Source organism: Chroicocephalus ridibundus, chromosome 13 (assembly GCF_963924245.1).
Source record: "Chroicocephalus ridibundus chromosome 13, bChrRid1.1, whole genome shotgun sequence".
Lineage (NCBI taxonomy): Eukaryota > Metazoa > Chordata > Aves > Charadriiformes > Laridae > Chroicocephalus > Chroicocephalus ridibundus.
The window spans coordinates 14,877,196-14,895,510 of NC_086296.1; the positions used below are offsets into that span (position 1 = coordinate 14,877,196).

Consider the following 18,315-nt stretch of genomic DNA (forward strand, 5'->3'; position numbering starts at 1 on the left):
GGGGTGCTGGGGGAGCAGGGGGAACCCCCCCACACCCCCCACCCCGGGCATCCTTTGCCCAGCGGCTGTCCCCCCCTCCCCAGCACTCGGGCAGCTCCAGGGCAAAAGGGACTCCCACAGTCCCAGTATCGGCATGTCCAAATAAAATAAGGGGGAAAAAGGGAGAAAAAAAAAGGTGGGAAATGGGGGGGGGGAAGAGAAAGGGGGGGGGGGGAAGGAGAAAGGGGGGGGGGAAGGAGAAAGGGGGGGGGGGAAGGAGAAAGGGGGGGGGGAAGGAGAAAGGGGGGGGGAAGGAGAAAGGGGGGGGGGAAGGAGAAAGGGGGGGGGGGAAGGAGAAAGGGGGGGGGAAGGAGAAAGGGGGGGGGGAAGGAGAAAGGGGGGGGGGAAGGAGAAAGGGGGGGGGGAAGGAGAAAGGGGGGGGGGAAGGAGAAAGGGGGGGGGGAAGGAGAAAGGGGGGGGGGGAAGGAGAAAGGGGGGGGAAGGAGAAAGGGGGGGGGAAGGAGAAGGGGGGGGGAAGGAGAAGGGGGGGGAAGGACAAAGGGGGGGGAAGAGAAGGGGGGGGAAGAGAAGGGGGGGGGAAGAGAAGGGGGGGAAGAGAAGGGGGGGAAGAGAAGGGGGGAAGAGAAGGGGGGGAAGGAGAAAGGGGGGGGGAAGGAGAAAGGGGGGGGAAGGAGAAAGGGGGGGGGAAGGAGAAAGGGGGGGGAAAGGAGAAAGGGGGGGGAAGGAGAAAGGGGGGGAAGGAGAAAGGGGGGGGAAGGAGAAAGGGGGGGGAAGGAGAAAGGGGGGGAAGAGAAGGGGGGGGAAAAGGGGGGAAAAGAGGGGAAAAGGGGGGAAAAGGGGGGAAAAGGGGGGAAAAGGGGGGGAAAAGGGGGGAAAAGGGGGGAAAAGGGGGGAAAAGGTAGAATAAAATAGAGTGAAATAGTAAAGGAAAGCAAAAGGAAAAGCAAAAGGAAAGCAAAAGGAAAGCAAAAGGAAAGCAAAAGGAAAGCAAAGGAAGCAAAAGGAAAGCAAAAGGAAAGCAGGGAGACTCCGCTGGGAACCCGCCCCAAGCCCAGCAGCAGCAGCAGCAGCAGCGCCTGCAGTCATTTCGGGCGCACGCCGAAGCTCAGGCTCCCCAAAAACCCCTCTCGCCGGGGGGGTTGGACAAGGCAGCGCTGGGCTGACCCGCGGAGCGAACGGCAGATCCGTGTTCCGGCCGGCGGGAGCGGGCCCGAGATCAAGGAGAAACCCCGTGTTTTTCCATTCTACCGCCTTGGAGAGCTTGAATTATTAATTTCCTTCACTATCGCCCCGCGAGGCTTCTGCGTGCCGCTGGCCATCGGCCACGAGTCCTAAATCGTTGCCCCGGATTGTTGCTGACCCCTCTAAATTTGGGATTGTCCCCGTTCGTCTTTAAGTCCGGACTGGGTGCCGCGGGGGCATTGTCATTCCTTCCTTACGAACATGCCAAAGAGCATCTCCGCCTCCGGGACGGATGGGTCCGTCCTCTGGACTTCGCCTCTCCAGGACCCCCGTCGTTCTTCCCTGAGAAAGAGCATCTCTGCCACCGCCATCGCTGCCACCGCCATCCCCGCTACCGCCGCCATGTCTGGTGCCTTCTCTGCTGCCACCACCACAATCTCTACCACCTCCGCCACCATCCCTGGTGCCATCTCTGGCACCACCGCCATCTCTGCTGCTGCCACCACCACTATCTCTGGTGCCACCTCTACAACCGCTGACACCATCTCTGGCCCCATCTCTGCCACCACTGCCATCTCTGGTGCCGCTGCCACCATCTCTGCCACCACTGCCATCTCTGGTGCCATCTCTGCCACTGCCACCATCTCTGCCATCACTGTCTCTGCTGCCACCATCTCTGCCACCGCTGTCATCCTCTCAGGTGCTTTCTCTGCCGCCACTGCTGCCACCATCTCTGGCGCCATCTCTGCCACCACCACCATCTCTGCCACCGCTGCCACCATCTCTGCCACCACCACCATCTCTACCACCGCTGCCACCATCTCTGGCGCCATCTCTGCTACTGCCGCCACCATCTCCGGCGACATCTCTGCCATCACCTCTGCCACCACTGCCCATCTCTGGTGCTGCAGCCGCCATCTCTGCCACCGCTGCCATCTCTGCCACCACCATCTCGGCTGCCATCTCTGCTGCTGCCGCCACCATCTCTGGTGCCATCTCTGCCACTGCTGCCATCTCTGCCATCACCATCTCTGCTGCCACCATCTCTGCCACCGCTGTCATCCTCTCAGGTGCCATCTCTGCTGCCACAGCTGCCACCATCTCTGGTGCCATCTCTGCCACCGCCACCATCTCTGCCACCGCCGCCACCATCTCTGGTGCCATCTCTGCCACTGACACCACATCTCTGGCGCCATCTCTGCCGCCACAGCCGCCACCATCTCTGCCACCACCACCATCTCTGCCTCTGCCACCGCCCCATCTCTGGCACCATCTCTGCCATCACCTCTGCCACCACTGCCATCTCTGGTGCCATCTCTGCCACTGCTGCCATCTCTGCCATCACTGTCTCTGCTGCTACCATCTCTGCCACCGCTGTCACCCTCTCAGGTGCCATCTCTGCCGCCACCACCGCCAGCATCTCTGGCCCCATCTCTGCCACCGCCACCATCTCTGGCCCCCATGTCTGCCACCGCCACCATCATCTCTGGCGCCATCTCTGCCACCGCCACCACCATCCCTGCCGCCACCACCATCTCTGCCTCTGCCACCCCCCATCTCTGGTGCCATCTCTGCCATCACCGTCTCTGCTGCCACCGTCTCTGCCACCCGCCACCACCATCTCTGGTGCCATCTCTGCCACCGCCGCCACCCACCTCTGATGCCTGTAAGAGACGGCCTGTCGGTTCCCTGCGGAGGGGCAGGAGGCCCTCCAAGCCGTCCACGGAACGCCTCAAACCCTCGCAAGGCAATAACTACCGCAGGCCCTGGCTTTCAGAGAGCTGATAAGGCTCACGCTTCTGGCGCCCCGAAAGCGGGGGGGGGGAACGGTTTTGTGAAGACAAGATAGCGCCGCCACTCGTGTGGCGAGCCTGCTCGTTCTCAGTGCTCAAGGCCATGGTGTCCCACGAGTGACCTTTGCTTCATTATCCACCAAAGGCATACGAAAGCGCACGCCCTGCATGTGCTAAGGGAGGTTACAGAGCTCACGCTACACAGGTGTGACCGCGGCACGCGCCTCCCGCCGCCCAAATCACGCTACACCTCACCTGGGAGAAGGGAGAAAGCCGAGCGGAGGCTGTCCTCGGCGAGGGGAGGGCTGGACCGGGCTAATTCAGCAAAGAGAAAAAGGGGAAAATCAGTGCCCCTGGGGAGGGAACAAAGAAGGGGAACACAGATCGTGCCTGGGAAGATTTTTCCCAAGAAAGAAGATTATGCCTGGGAAGATTCCCTGAAAAAAAAAGGCTGGAGCCAAGACCGGCGATCCCTCTAGCTGTGTCTTTTGCTCTGTCTTTTCCTTTCCCTATCCCTCGGTTTCTCCTTTCTCCGGGAGTTGGCCAGTCACGGTTGGAGTTGTGCCGTAGCGACCTGAAGTCCCGCTCGCCGTGAGCTGTCACATACCGGTTGTTAAGTAACGCGGTGCACAGCTCACCGCCTGCCGTAATTCGTCACGTACCCGTCCCGTTATCCTGGACTTGGGAAGACCAGTAGGGATCATTGTGGGAAACTAATCACTGTTTGCATACGGACCTTGGGATTTGTCTCGCCTTAGCCCGCGCCGGTGGGCATTTACCAGGCTGAGTCGCTTACCCCCCATCTCTGCTGAGAGTGGGACGCGAGACACTGCCACCATCTCTGCCACCACCGCCACCGTCTCTGGTGCCACCTCTGCCACCACCACCATCTCTGCCACCGCAGACATCATCTCTGCCACCACCGCCACCATCTCTGGTGCCATCTCTGCCACCACTGCCATCTCTGGTGCAATCTGTGCCATGACCGCTGCCATCTCTGGCATCATATCTGCCACCACCGCCATCATCTCTGCAACCACCGCTGCCATCTCTGCCACAACCGACATCATCTCTGACACCGCTGCCATCTCTGGCACCATCTCTGCCACCACCACCACCATCTCTGGTGCCATCTCTGCTATTGCCACCATCTCTGCCACCACCCCCACCATCTCTGGTGCCATCTCTGCCACCGCTGCCACCACCTCTGGTGCCACCTCTGCCACCGCCGCCACCTCTGCCACCACCACCACCATCTCTGGTGCCATCTCTGCCACAACTGCCATCATCTCTGGTGCCATCTCTGCCACTGACACCATCTCTGCCACTGCTGCCACCACCTCTGGTGCCGTCTCTGCCACCACCACCATCATCTCTGGTGCCATCTCTGCCACTGCTGCCATCCCTGGTGCAATCTGTGCCACCACTGCCGCCATCTCTGGCATCATATCTGCCACCACCGCTGCCATCTCTGGCACCATCTCTGCCACCACGGCCATCATCTCTGATGCCACCTCTGCCACCGCCACCACTTCTGCCACCGCCACCACCAACCCTGCTGCCATCTCTGGTGCCATCTCTGTCACCGCCCCCACCATCTCTGATGCCATCTCTGTCACCGCCCCCACCATTTCTGGTGCCATCTCTGCCATTGCCACCATCTCTGTCACCGCCCCCACCATCTCTGGTGCCATCTCTGCCATTGCCACCATCTCTGTCACCGCCCCCACCATCTCTGGTGCCATCTCTGCCATTGCCACCATCTCTGTCACCGCCCCCACCATCTCTGGTGCCAACTCTGCCATTGCCACCATCTCTGTCACCACCCCCACCATCTCTGGTGCCATCTCTGCCACTGCCGCCAGCATCTCTGGCACCATCTCTGCCAGCATCGCCACCCCTGGCACCACGGTCATCGTCTCTGCCCCCGGCTACCTGCAAGCCCCTCACCCTCTTCCGAAGGGATTCTCCTGATGCCTCAGGGCTGGTAACGGAGCGCTGTACATTCCACCTGGGCCGTGACCCGCCGGTCCCCTTCCCAAGGGCCGTAACAGGTTAAAGAAGCCCAGACAGGCAGCTCGGACACTGGTTAATAATTCAGCCAGCCCTAACGAGGCAGAATCATTGCCGGGGGATGCGCCCATCAATTTTAACATTAAACCCCAACCAATTAAAAAAAAAAAAAAAAAAACAAAAAAACAAACAAACCAAAACCAAACAAATAATCTTTAAAGCAAGCCGGTGGACAAAGAGGTGAAATCGCCCGCGAGAGGTACCGCGGTGGATCTGAGCCTCCACCCTGGGTTTGGAGCTCAAAGGTTTATTCCTGATGGGGCACAGAGAGGGGCTGGGGGGGTGGAGGGGGGAAGAAACGCCTGGAAAAATCAACCTTGAAGGGCAAGAGGCTGCCCCAGGTGAAGGCAGAGGCGAGGAGGGAGCAGCGGCTCTGGACCCACTGTGCCGGGGAGAAGCCCACGGCCGTCAGGGCGGGAGGTGACACCCCCAGCCCGTTCCCCGGCGCTGGGGAAGGACCTCGAAGCTCCAAGCCCCCGCCTTCGGAAGGGCCATCTGTCCCGCTTTCCCTTACACGGCTGAGGGGAGGGAAAAAAATAGGAAAAACAAAAATAAAGGGGGGGTGGAGTACAGGAGAGCAGTTGCCCTCCGGCAGCTTTTGGGGTTTCTATAGGATTCGACCTGGACCTCTTGATGTTTTCCCTTCCCTTGCCAGCGACAGGATTTCCCCGGGATTTTGTTCACCCCTCCGATACATTCCCCATCACCTCCACTTCCCGGCGGATCGCTTCCCATCACCTCCCTGCCCGGGCTCCCCAAGCCTCTCCCTGCCGCCCAGCTTTCCTTCCTCCATCCACGGCGTCCCCGCCGGCCGGCTCATGTTATTTTTCCCTCTAAGCCCCTTCTCTAAGGAGGCTCCGGACGTTTTCGCGAAGCCCAACCCGAAATACCCTGGACCCCTCTTCCCTTGGAGGTCACCCTGGCGAGAAGAGGCCGCATCCAGCACCTTCGGGTGCCCCCCGCACCCAAAAGGGCTTTCCAAGAGCAGGGGCACCCCAAAAGCGGGGTCACAATCCTGCTTTCGCAATTCCCAGCACCGTGCCCCCCCCAAAAGCCTACCCACACCCCTGCTTTAGCACAGCCCAGTGCCGCGCTCCCCCCAAAAATCATCCCTGCAACTTCACTTTATCCATTCCCAGCGCCACGCTCCCCCCCACCCCCGAATCCCACCCATCGGCTTCCTTTGCCCGCTCCCGGCACCGCGCTCCCCCCAAAAGCACACCCACAGCCCCACTTTAGCAACTTGAAGCACAGTGCCCCCCCAAAAAGCACACCGACACCCCTGCTTTAGCAACTCCCAGCGCCGTGCCCCCCCCAAAAGCACACCGACACCCCTGCTTTAGCAACTCCCAGCACCGTGCCCCCCCCAAAAATCACACTGACACCCCTGTTTCAGCAACTCCCAGCACCGTGCCCCCCCCAAAAATCACACCGACACCCCTGCTTTAGCAACTCCCAGCACCGTGCCCCCCCAAAAGCACACCGACACCCCTGCTTTAGCAACTCCCAGCACCGTGCCCCCCCAAAAGCACACCCAAACCCCTGCTTTAGCAACTCCCAGCGCCGTGCCCCCCCAAAAGCACACCCAAACCCCTGCTTTAGCAACTCCCAGCGCCGTGCCCCCCCAAAAGCACACCCATACCCCTGCTTTAGCAACTCCCAGCGTTGTGCCCCCCCAAAAAGCACACCCAAACCCCTGCTTCAGCAACTCCCAGCACCGTGCCCCCCCCAAAAGCACACCCATACCCCTACTTTAGCAACTCCCAGCACCGTGCCCCCCCAAAATCACACCGACACCCCTGCTTTAGCAACTCCCAGCGTTGTGCCCCCCCAAAAGCACACTGAAACCCCTGCTTTAGCAACTCCCAGCGTTGTGCCCCCCCAAAAGCACACCGACACCCCTGCTTTAGCAACTCCCAGCACCGTGCCCCCCCAAAAGCACTCCGACACCCCTGCTTTAGCAACTCCCAGCGCCGTGCCCCCCCAAAAGCACACCCATACCCCTGCTCTAGCACAGCCTAGTGCCGCGCTCCCCCCAAAAATCACCCCCGCAACTTCACTTTACCCATTCCCAGCGCCGCGCTCCCCCCCCGCGAATCCCACCCATCGGCTTCCTTTGCCCGCTCCCGGCTCCGCGCTCCCCCTAAACCCACGTCCGTCCCGTCCCGTCCCGTCCCGTCCCGTCCCTTCCCTTTCCCAATTCCCACTATTCCCACCGCTCTGCTTCCCCCCTCCCCCGCCAAAAAGCATCCCCCCCCACCCCTTTCCCCCCCCGCTCATAGCACAAGCACCGCCTTGCTTCGCTCTAAGCCCCGCCCCCGGGGCTGACCCGGCCACTGCGCCGGGATGGGGCGGGGCGGGGGCGCGGGGGGGTGTGTGGGGGCGGCCGGACCCGCCCCGCCCCGCCCCGCCCCGCCCCGCCCCGCCCCATCCCGGCGCTCTCGCGAGGCTGCGGAATATGGCGCGAGCGGGCGGCGGGAACCTACCGTGGTACGATCGGGATGGGGATCGGGATGGGGATGGGGATGGGGGGGAGGAAGGGGAGGGCGCTGCCCCCGGCTAATCGCACACCCCCCCCCCCCCTCCCCGTCCCGTTCCCCCCCCACCCTCCCCGGTGCGCTGTGTCCGTTGCAGGGTGGAGAAATACCGGCCGCAGGCGCTGTCGGAGCTGGTGTCTCACCGGGATATACTCAGCACCGGTAAGTAACCACCCCCCCCCACCCCCCCCGGTAAGTAATAACCATCCCCCCCCCGCCTCGGTAAGCAATACCCTCCCCCGGTAAGACACATCCCCCGGTAACTAACTAACTAACTAACACACCCTACCCGCCAGTAATTAACCCCCCCCAGTAAGTAAACCCTACCCCCCAGTAATTACCCGCGCCCCTCAAGTAAACCCTACCCCCCAGTAATTAACACACACACCCCCAGTAAGTAAACCCAACCCCCCAGTAAGTAAACTTTACCCCCCAGTAAGTAAACCCTACCCCCCAGTAATTACCCGCACCCCTCAAGTAAACCCTACCCCCCAGTAATTAACACACACCCCCCCCAGTAAGTAAACCCTACCCCCCAGTAATTACCCAACCCCCCAGTAATTAACACACACACCCCCCACTAAGTAAACCTAACCCCCCCTAGGAAGTAAACCCTACCCCCGGTAATTAATACCCCCCCCTCCCAGTAAGTAAGTTTTACCCCCCAGTAAGTAAACCCTACCCCCCAGTAATAAACCCACCCACCCCAGTAAGTAAACTTTACCCCCCAGTAAGTAAACTCTACCCCCCAGTAATTAACCATCCCTCTGGTAAATAAACACACCCCCCCAATAATTAACCACACACATATACACACCCCCTAAGTACTCCCCCCCCCCCCAGTAACTAACCCCCCAGCCCTGTAAGCAATAAGCAACCCCCCACACACCCACACCCCCCCCCAGGTAACTCCCCCCTCTCCCCGCAACACCCCTGGGGGTGCTGAGCACCCCCCAGCCCCGTTATCTGTGCCCCCCCCTCCCGCAGTGCAGCGGTTCATCAGCGAGGATCGGCTCCCGCACCTTCTCCTCTATGGCCCCCCCGGTACCGGTAAAACCTCCACCATCCTCGCCTGTGCCAAACAGCTCTACCGGGAGCGGGAATTCGGTTCCATGGTGCTGGAGGTAAGGTTGGGGGGGGTGATGGTGGGAGGGATCCCCGCCCACCCCCTGGGGGCATCCCAGGGATCCACGGCGTCTCCCTCCAGCTCAACGCCTCCGATGACCGGGGCATCGACATCGTCCGAGGGCCCATCCTGAGCTTCGCCAGCACCAGGACCATCTTTAAGTGAGTGGTGGGGTCTGCGCTTCCCAAAGCTCCCCATCCCTTCCTCACATCCCGCCCCCCGGCACCGCCTGCCCCGGCGCTCACCTCGGGAGCTGGGTTTGGGGGGGCTCCGGAGGTGGGAAGCGTGCCGGAGCGGATGGGAAGGAGTCGGGGCTGCCCTGCAAGCGGGGAGGATGAGGACGGTAAGGATGAGTGATAAAGGTGCTGGTCCAGAGGGGAAAGGAGCATTCGGGGTGGGGGGGGAGGTGTGTCAGGCTGGGAACAGGCACATGTACCCCCTGTCCCATCCCCCTTTTCCAGGACCAAAGCCACCCCCTTTTCCTCCCTTTTTAAGGAAAGGTTTCAAGCTCGTCATCCTGGATGAAGCCGACGCCATGACCCAGGATGCTCAGAACGCCCTGAGGCGAGGTGAGGGGCGCTGGGGACCCCACGCCACTGCCACCCCTCCGGCCTTTCCCAGCCCGGCGCAGGGTGTGTGTGGGGGGGGGGGGGAAGCCCAGACAAGCAGGGGGCCGAGGAGGACCAGCCTCTCCTCCCTCCTCTTTGCAGTGATCGAGAAGTTCACGGAAAACACCCGGTTTTGCCTCATCTGCAACTACCTCTCCAAGATCATCCCCGCCTTGCAGTCCCGCTGCACGCGATTCCGCTTCGGCCCCCTCACCCCGGAGCTGATGGTGCCCCGGCTGCAGCACGTCATACAGGAGGAGGGGTGAGCTGGGGCCGGGGGGTGGGGGGGGGGCGTCCACAGCATCCTCAGCATCCCTCTTTTTCTCCCCCCCCGTTCCCCTACGCAGGGCGCAGCAGCCGGCTTGGTTTTCCAGGGTTGTATTTCCCTCCGGCAGCGCTGGCTCCCTCTGCAGCCCCCCAGGTCTTGTTTTCCAGGGTGGATGTGACGGAGGATGGGATGAAGGCTCTGGTGACCCTCTCGAGCGGTGACATGCGCAGAGCCCTCAATATCTTGCAGGTACGGACCACGGCCGCGGCCGCTCTGCCCTCGCGTCCACCGGCAGCGGTCAGCCCCACGCAGGCAGCTGCCCCGGAGGGATCGGTGGAGGAAGAAACGAGCTCTTCATCCCTCCCTCCGCCCTCCTCTTCCTCAGAGCACCACCATGGCCTTCGGCAAGGTGACGGAGGAGAACGTCTACACCTGCACGGGACACCCCCTCAAGTCGGACATCGCCAACATCCTCGACTGGATGCTGAACCAGGACTTTTCCACCGCCTACCGCAGTATCCTTTTCCCTCCGCTGGGCTTAGCGTCGAATCCCCGCCGACGGGAATCCTCCTCTTCGCCAGGGCTTCCCATCCTCTGGCCTCCGGCTCTGGCTGGGACGGGTGCAGCTCGCATGGGGGGAGGGTCCTCGGGGTTGCCGCAGGGATGAGGAGTGGGATCTTGTGGGGAAAAGCTTGGAAAAAAGCCCTTCACTCGTTCTCATCTCAGAAATCATGGAGCTGAAGACGCTGAAGGGCTTGGCCCTGCAGGACATCCTCACCGAGATCCACCTCTTTGTGCACAGAGGTAGGGGCTCGCGGGGCCAGCTCCTGGGTGACCCTGGGAGGGACAATCGTCCCCCCCCAGCCCCCGCTGACGCACGCTGTCTCCTTCTCTCCGCAGTCGATTTCCCACCCTCGGTCCGCATCCAGCTGCTGATCAAAATGGCAGACATCGAGTAAGTGTCCACTTGCCCCAAAACACCCTGGTTTGGGGGGGCTGGCCAGCACGCCCATCCCACGGGGGGGTCACCGCTACCACGCTGTGCCGGGTCCTGGTGGCCGCTGGGCACCGCTGGCAGATGCCCCCAGCCCTTGTGCATCCGTCTCTGCCGCATAAACCCTGCGCTTGGCTCGCTGCGTCCTGGCCAGAGCTGTGGCTTTGTGGGGAGGCGGATGCTGGTGTAAACACCTGCACCTGCCCTTGCCCCCCCCCCTCCCCTGTCTCCAGGTACCGGCTGGCTGCTGGGACCAGTGAAAAGATTCAGCTGAGCTCCCTCATCGCGGCTTTCCAAGTCACCAGGGACCTGATCGTGGCCGAAGCCTGAGTCCCGCTGGGTGGGTCCTTCCTTGCAACGTCGCGTGGCGCGGGAGCCGGTGGGGATCGTCAGCGCGGTGCCCGGAGCTGCTCCGTCCGGCTTTCCCATGCCTTTTTGCAAGCCTTGAACCCGCAGCCAGGGCGCGAGAGTCGGGCAGCGCCGTTTCTAAGCCTCGCCGGGAAATACAGACGCCTCCCAAAGCCCAGCGGGTTGCGCTTGTCTCTTCTTTGTCCTCCTGTAGAGCAAGGACCAAAGGGAGGGGGTGGAGGCTGACCCTGTCCCCTCGCAAAGGCGTCGCACCCACGCAGGCTGAAGTCCTGCTGCTGTCACCCGCCTGCGCAACCTCCAGTCCCTGCAGGGCGCTGACACGCTGCGCAGTCCCACCGTGGCTTGTGCCACCCCGCCGCCCGTGCAGCCGGGGACAGCATGCTGCCTGGGGACAGCGCGGTTTCTTGCGGTGACATCCCCCCGTTACAAGAGGGAAGGCAGCGGTGGGTGACACCCATACGGGTTAGGGAAAGCCCAGCTTTCTGCCCTCAGCTCCCCGCAAGAGAAAACATCCCAGGGAGTCGTTTAGAGGAGACATTCCCTGTCCTCTCCATCAGCTGGGGTCACAGCCTCGGGCCCTCTAGCATGGAGGGGACTCAAAGCACACGTCGTCACTCCAGACACCAGTTCAGCTGGAGGGAGGGAGACAAGCCCCCAAGACCGCTTCATCCACAGCGTGAACGTGGGGCTCCTCGAGCGCAGAGCTCCAGCAGGGAAAGAAAACACCGGAGGAACGGGAGCTGGGGGCTGCGGGAAGCCCCGCATCCCACCTTCGCGGCGGACCGATCCTCCCCCCAGCACCCACCGCTGAACGCTTACTGGTCTGCTGGACTTTGGAGCCCAAGTCGGCGCTCAGCTGTGGCTGGAGGCCCTGGGCCTGCCCTGCCGGGTATCCTCAGGTCACCGCTACGAACCAAGAGGAAAGATGTGACGAATCATTTGTTTCTTTTATTCTGTCATCGCTGTCGTCTAGTCCGCGGACACCCGCTGGGGTTTGTCCAGCTCATACCCGGAGCAGGAGAAGCAGCAGAGCCCGCGCCTCTCCGGAAACTAAAGCTCCAGCAGGAGCCGGTCCCAGTGAGGATCGTTTTTATTGGGAACGGTTGTAGCCCTGTATTTGTAGGAACAACAAAAGCTCCGGCTCGGAGCGCGCCCGCTAACCTTCAATCCACAACATTGCACTTGGAAGCAAAAGCACCTGACCCAAAACTTGCAGATAGCAGGGGGACAGGGGGACGTCTGTCCCCTGCGGGGCCACCGCAGCTGTGCCCCTTGCCCTCCGCATGCTTTTTTGCTGGGTTCTAGTATTATTACACCCAAAAAAAAAAAAAAAATCCCTCCACGTTCCCCGACGCAGCCCCAAAACAAGGGGAGCGGCAATCCTCCTGCCCCGCGGCTCAGGAATCAGCGAGACGTCGTTGCTGCGGTGCCTCCTCTGACCCAGGCCCAGCCCCACCGCCGGGCAGAGGGCTTTGGGTTCCGTGTCTCCGCTGTCCACGCTGCCTTAAAAAGTCCGGTAAGTGAGGAATTCCTTCAGCTTCCTGGGAATGGGGAGCGCGAGGACCTGGTACGTCGTCAGGAAGGTGCGCAGAGCTTTGCGACACAAGTGCTTTAGCGAGGAGAGGACCCTTGGAGCGGTCCAGAATTGGACGTGGCCATCTCTGGTCCTGCAACCGGACCCAAATGAGCCGTGAGCACAGGGCAGAGCGGCGCGAGAAAGCTCAGTTACCCCGAAATATCCCAGGTTTGCTGCAACCACGCGTTCCCCAGCCCAGGAAACCAGCCTGCACCTCCAGGGAAGCCCAGAATTTGCTGAGCGGACCCCGAGCTGGAGGAGGAGCAGGAAGCAGCCCGTGTTTCTCCGCTTTCCTCTCCCGCATACGCACCCTGTGGCGATAAAACCGCCGTGTGGAAAGTACATGCAGCACAGGCCGTTGGTCATGGGAGCAAACGCCACCGGAGACCGCAGCTCCAACGCCCAGATCCTCAGGAGCCTAAGGAGAAAGGGAGGGGACACGATGCCAGGCCCGCATCCAGGCAGCGCCTGCAGCTAAAAGAAAACCTCTGGGTTCACCTGAACGCATGCAAACTCTGGAGGAGGATTTTCTTTCCCGTGGGCTTAGAGCATCCCAGGAGCGTCACAAGGCGGAAGGCACCGTGCCCTGTCGAGCTGAGCTGGATGCAGACAGAGCTAGTGACCGTGCCGAAGGGGACAGCGAGGGCGGCACAGCATGGAGGAGGACACGGGCCCCGGCTCGTCGCTCGGAGGGGTGACAGGGCCCTGACCTTGCTATCCCTTGCCACAGCCAAGCGGCGGTGTCCCAGGCAGCCTGCGCTTTCCCCTTACGCTGGGCACCGGTGGGGAACTGGCCTGTGAGGTCTGCTCCCCACTGGCACGTCCTGAGCTCCTGGTTCGTTTTGGTGGTGTCCTCCTGGGACCCTCTTCCCACTGGAGGTCCCCAAAGGGGTACACTCACCTGTCATCCGCCACCGTGGCCAGGTAGAGGCCCTCAGGGGAGAAGCAGACGGAGCGCAGGGAGCTGGTGTGGACTTCGCTGCTGTAGTCCAGCGCCGAGTGCAAGGGGACGTGCCTGCGTGTGGGGAGAACAGGCTCAGCGCCAACCCCACGCTGCCATGAGCCACATCCCAGTGCTCTGGGGCTGGCAGAGGGGCCAAACCTGGCAAGCCAGAGCCCCCTTTCAGCCGCTGGAGCCAGGGAAGAGGTGCTGGCCATGCCCAGCTAGAAGGGAAGGCCATACTTGGCCCCAAGAACCCCCCACGGCATTGCTCTGTCCACCTTCCACCATCCCCCCCGGCCCCATACCGCAGCGTCCTCAGCTGCTCCCCGGTGTAGGGGTCCCACATGATGACACAGGCGTCATAGGAGGCGGTGACAAGGAGGGCCGAGTCCGGCGAGAAGTCGCACGACACCACACTGCTCTGGTGCCCCTCCAGCCTCCGGATGAGGGTGTAGGATCGCATGCTCCACAGCAGCGCCTGCGGGACACGGGCAGGTGCTGAGGCTGGGAGCATCCCGGGGGCAGGAGCGGAGGAGAAGCATCTTGGGCTTTAAATCCCAGCTCTGGTCCCAGCTCCCAGTTCCTCCATGCAGAGCTGGGATGGCCAAGGAGCGAGGGTGGCTCTGGCCTGGCCCCTTCTCATGTAGGGGGGGGATACAGAGGGCTGCGGGGAGCATCGGATTCAGCGGGACTCACCGACTTCTCTCCGGCTGCGGAGCAGAGCATGCTGCAGTCCGGGGAGATGGAGCAGCAGTAGACCCACTGCACGTGGCCCGACAGCACCTGGACCTGCCGCCCTGGGGACGGCAGACACGCAAGTCACCAGAGGGGAGCACAAGAGGCGCTGCCCCTGCTCTCCCCCCACCCTTCCCCAGAGAGAACGCGCATGGGGCTGGGGCATTCCCCTGGGCAGATGCCAACCTGTCTACTTGCATCCCCCTCCTGCGCTCCCCAGGCCCCCCCTGGAAGTGGGTGGCTCTGCTCCGTGTCTCCGGACTCTCCCCTTCTTCCTCAAATACCGTCCCCAAAGGTCCTCTCCCACCTTCTCTCCTACCAAGGTGGGTTTCTCCCCAGAGCCCAGCCTCAGCCGGGGGTGCCCTAGCACCGCGGATGTCCCCACGCGCTCCTACCATCTCTGCTCAGGTCCCAGACACGCAAGGTCTTGTCCCGCGAGGCCGACACAAGGATGAGGCTTCCATTGGGAGCGAAGCTCAGGTCTCTGACCACGTCCTGGTGCCCCAAGAGGCTGAAGAGGAGGTGTCCTGCGGAGAGGGGACACGCTGAGTGCTGTCCCCACCATGGGGAACCAGGCAGTGCCCCTCACGCACAGGCAGCCCCCCTTGGGACAAAGCAGGGGGAGTATCTGGGGGAGGATGAAGCCGCGATCCCCTTCCAAGGGGAGAGAAACCAGCCTGAAGCCATAACCGCTCTGGCTGTCGGCAATGGCCGCTCACCTGTCTGCACCTCCCAGACCTTGATCTGCCCGTCGTTGAGCCCGGTGGCCAGGATCAGGCAGGGAAGCGCCATGGCGCAGGCGGGCTCCGTCTCCCCGGCCCCCGCGGCCGGCCAGGCGCTGAAGGCCAGGCCCCACACGATCTGCCCGCACTCCAGCGTCTTCTCCTTGGCCGCCCCTCGGCTCCTCGCCTCCGCTTTGCCGCCGCGGCCCTTGCGCTCCGAGGTTTTGCAGCTGCGGGGAGAAAGGAGCGGGATGGCGTTCGACCCCCCGCCAGGACCCCCCACCCCGGCTCCCTGTGTGTCCCGTCCCCCCCGCCATTACTCACAGCTCGGCCTCCCCCAGGGGCCAGGGGATCAGCTTGACCACGCAGTGTCCCTGCGACCAGGCGAACCAGGCGCCGTCGGGGGAGAAGGCCACGCTCCATGTCTCGCAGCTGGATTTCCAGTCGTAGCGCTGGGGGCGGCCCGGCTTCAGCTCGGCCAGCAGCACCGGCTCCTCTGGGCGGCGGGACGGCCATGTTACCCCCCTCCACCTTCACCGCTCACCGGCCTGGGCCTCCTCCCCCCTACCACCCTCCCCGGCTGCTCCCGGCCTTCCCAGGGGGGATCCCGGGGATGGGAACCGCTGCCCCGGCCCCGCCTCACCTCCGCTCGGCTTCATGGCGGCTCCGCGGCCCGGCCCCGCCCGGCCGCCGCAAGGCCCCGCCGGGCCCAGGCCCAGGCCCAGGCCCAGGGTGGCGGGAGCGGCGGCGGCGGCGCGCTGAGGGGAGCCCGGCCGCCTCCTCCTCCGTCTCCTCCGCCTCCTCCGGCGGCGCCGCCCCGCCGCGGCCTGGGCCCGGGCCTGGGCGGCGGCGGCGGCAGCAGCGGGGGGCCGCAGGGAGGATCCCCCGGCATGGCTCCCCCCGCCGGCCCCGGGGCTGTGCCGCTGGCAGCGGGAGAGACGCGGGGACAAGGGACCCGGGGAATAGGTCGGACGGTGAACAAAGCGCCGAGCCGCCGGTGGGGACGGCTCGGGACCCCGGCACCCCCGGGAGGGGAGGGGGGGGCCGGCAGGATGGCAGCAGGGGTGCACCGGGGTCACCTCCCTCAGGGAACCAGCACCCACACGGTGACACCCCCTGGCAGTGACACCCCTGGGACCCAACACCCACACAGTGACACCCGCTCCAGTAGTGACACCCCCCCCCGTGACCCAGTACCCATACGGTGACACCCCCCCGCGGCATTGTCACCCCCCCCAGGGACCCAGCACCCACTCGGTGACACACCCCCAGCAGTGTCACCCCCTGGACCCCGCACCCACACAGTGACATTCCCCAGCACTGGCCCCCCCCGTGGACCCAGCACGCACACGGTGACAACTCCCCGGCAGTGACACCCCCCCAAGGACCCAATACCCACATGGTGACACCCCCTCGGCGGTGACACCCCAAGGACCCAGCACCCACATGGTGACACCCCCCCCCCCGGCAGCATCACCCCAAGGACCCAGCACCCACACAGTGACACCCCTTGGCAGTGACCCCCCTGGGACGCAGCACCCACATGGTGACACCTCACTGCAGTGCCACCCCCAGGGACACAGCACCCACTCAGTGATACCCCCCCCCCCCCGCAGTGACCCCCCCCGGGGACCCAGAACCCACATCATGACATCCCCTGGCAGTGACACCCCCCCTCAGGGAACCAGCACCCCTTGGCAGTGTCACCCCAAGGACCCAGCAGCCACACGGTGACACCCCATTGGCAGTGTCCCCCCCCCCCGGCCCCCGCACCCACTAGGCGACGCCCGCCCTGGCAGCACCTACCCTGAGTCACTGCGGGAGCCATCTGGCCAGCCCACCCCCGCACCCCCCGATTTCACCAGCCCTCCCCCCCCCCCAGTGCCCCCCGCTATGCCGGGGTGGGGGGGGCACACTCTAACAGGATGGGGGGGACTTTCCCCCCCAGCGCTCGTCCCCCTCCGTCCCCCGCCATGGCAGAGAAGCCGGGGTGCGGGGGGAGCCGGGGAGCGTCGCTGCACCCGCAGGCACCCCGGGATCTGCTGGAGTCTCCCCGCTCCGGCTCAGGGTGTCCCCTGGGCAGGGGGCACCCGGGGGTGGGGGTGGGAAACAAGGTCCCATGGGGGTGTCGGGGATCACTGTGCCAGCAGCACCCCCCGGGCAGGCTGCTTCCGCCGCTGCACCCCCACCCTGAGGCCGATGCGCCCACCGAGCTCCCCATGGCACCCACCGCCACGCTGGGGTACAGGCAGAGCCCCCCCAGGGACACAGCACGGGCATGGTGACACCCCCTGGCAGTGTCACCCCCCCTCCCCCCAGGGACCCAGCACCCACATGGTGACACCTCCCAGCAGTGTCACCCCAGGGACACAACACCCACTCGGTGACCCCCCCCGCTGGCAGTGTCACCCCCCAGGGACCCAGCACTCACGCGGTGACACCCACCCCCGGCAGTGTTACCCCATGGACCCAGCGCCCACATGGTGACACGCCCGGCAGTGACCCCCCCAAGGACCCAGCACCCACACAGTGACATCCCCTGGCAGTGTCACCCCCCTCAGGGAACCAGCACCCACACGGTGACACCCCCTGGTAGTGTCACCCCCAGGGACTCAGCACCCACACAGTGACATCCCTTGGCAGTGACACCCCCGCACAAGGACCCAGCACCCACGTGGTGACACCTCACTGCAGTGACACCCCCGCACAAGGACACAGCACCCACTTGGTGACCCCCCCCCCGGCAGCATCACCCCAAGGACCCAGCACCCACACGGTGACACCCCCTGGTAGTGTCACCCCCAGGGACACAGCACCCACACAGTGACACCCCTTGGCAGTGACACCCCCGCACAAGGACCCAGCACCCACGTGGTGACACCTCACTGCGGTGACACCCCCGCACAAGGACACAGCACCCACTCAGTGACACTCCCCCCGGCAGCATCACCCCAAGGACCCTGAACCCACACAGTGACACCCCCCCAGCAGTGACACCCCAGGGACCCAGGACCCACATGGTGACACCTCACTGCAGTGACACCCCACTGCAGTGACACCCCTGCACAAGGACACAGCACCCACTTGGTGACCCCCCCCCCCCCCGGCAGCATCACCCCAAGGACCCAGCACCCACACGGTGACACCCCCTGGTAGTGTCACCCCCAGGGACCCAGCACCCACACAGTGACACCCCTTGGCAGTGACACCCCCACACAAGGACCCAGCACCCACGTGGTGACACCTCACTGCAGTGACACCCCCGCACAACACACAGCACCCACTCAGTGACACCCCCCCCGGCAGCATCACCCCAAGGACCCTGAACCCAGACGGTGACACCCCCCTGCCAGTAACCCCCCCCAGGGACCCAGCACCCACACGGTACC

General features: G+C 63.8%; 2 protein-coding genes across 4 annotated transcripts in view; one reads left to right on the plus strand and one right to left on the minus strand.

Moving 5' to 3' along the window:
* Positions 1-11,195, plus strand: part of RFC5 (replication factor C subunit 5) — a 15,692-nt gene extending 4,497 nt beyond the window's left edge. The window contains exons 1-11 of one of the 3 annotated variants that reach the window (XM_063350722.1): positions 7,456-7,538; positions 7,683-7,747; positions 8,573-8,709; positions 8,793-8,872; positions 9,207-9,280; positions 9,422-9,581; positions 9,755-9,836; positions 9,973-10,102; positions 10,314-10,391; positions 10,488-10,542; positions 10,815-11,184. In XM_063350722.1, the coding sequence (XP_063206792.1) occupies positions 7,507-7,538; positions 7,683-7,747; positions 8,573-8,709; positions 8,793-8,872; positions 9,207-9,280; positions 9,422-9,581; positions 9,755-9,836; positions 9,973-10,102; positions 10,314-10,391; positions 10,488-10,542; positions 10,815-10,911 (990 nt within the window). In that variant the 5' untranslated portion in view covers positions 7,456-7,506 and the 3' untranslated portion in view covers positions 10,912-11,184. Of the gene's footprint in view, positions 1-7,455; positions 7,539-7,682; positions 7,748-8,572; positions 8,710-8,792; positions 8,873-9,206; positions 9,281-9,421; positions 9,582-9,754; positions 9,837-9,972; positions 10,103-10,313; positions 10,543-10,814 lie in introns of those variants that run through there. The other 2 variants (XM_063350723.1, XM_063350721.1) reach the window with 2 other exon arrangements.
* A 657-nt stretch (positions 11,196-11,852) lies between these two features.
* On the minus strand, positions 11,853-15,971 carry WSB2 (WD repeat and SOCS box containing 2). Its single transcript, XM_063351477.1, has 9 exons — positions 15,570-15,971; positions 15,251-15,422; positions 14,924-15,156; positions 14,600-14,731; positions 14,166-14,266; positions 13,775-13,947; positions 13,428-13,541; positions 12,837-12,944; positions 11,853-12,617 (listed from the first exon to the last, which is right to left on the minus strand). The coding sequence occupies exons 1-9, from the start codon at positions 15,583-15,585 to the stop codon at positions 12,455-12,457; spliced, it is 1,212 nt and encodes a 403-aa protein (XP_063207547.1). The 5' UTR covers positions 15,586-15,971; the 3' UTR covers positions 11,853-12,454.
* Positions 15,972-18,315: the final 2,344 nt, after the last annotated feature.

Excerpts from the sequence above, each read along its gene's own strand:
- WSB2 (XM_063351477.1), bottom strand. Across the intron at positions 15,157-15,250 it reads CCCCTGGGGGAGGCCGAGCT|CTGCAAAACCTCGGAGCGCA; the intron begins GTGAGTAATGGC and ends TTCTCCCCGCAG. Across the intron at positions 12,618-12,836 it reads GGCGGTTTTATCGCCACAGG|GACCAGAGATGGCCACGTCC; the intron begins GTGCGTATGCGG and ends GTCCGGTTGCAG.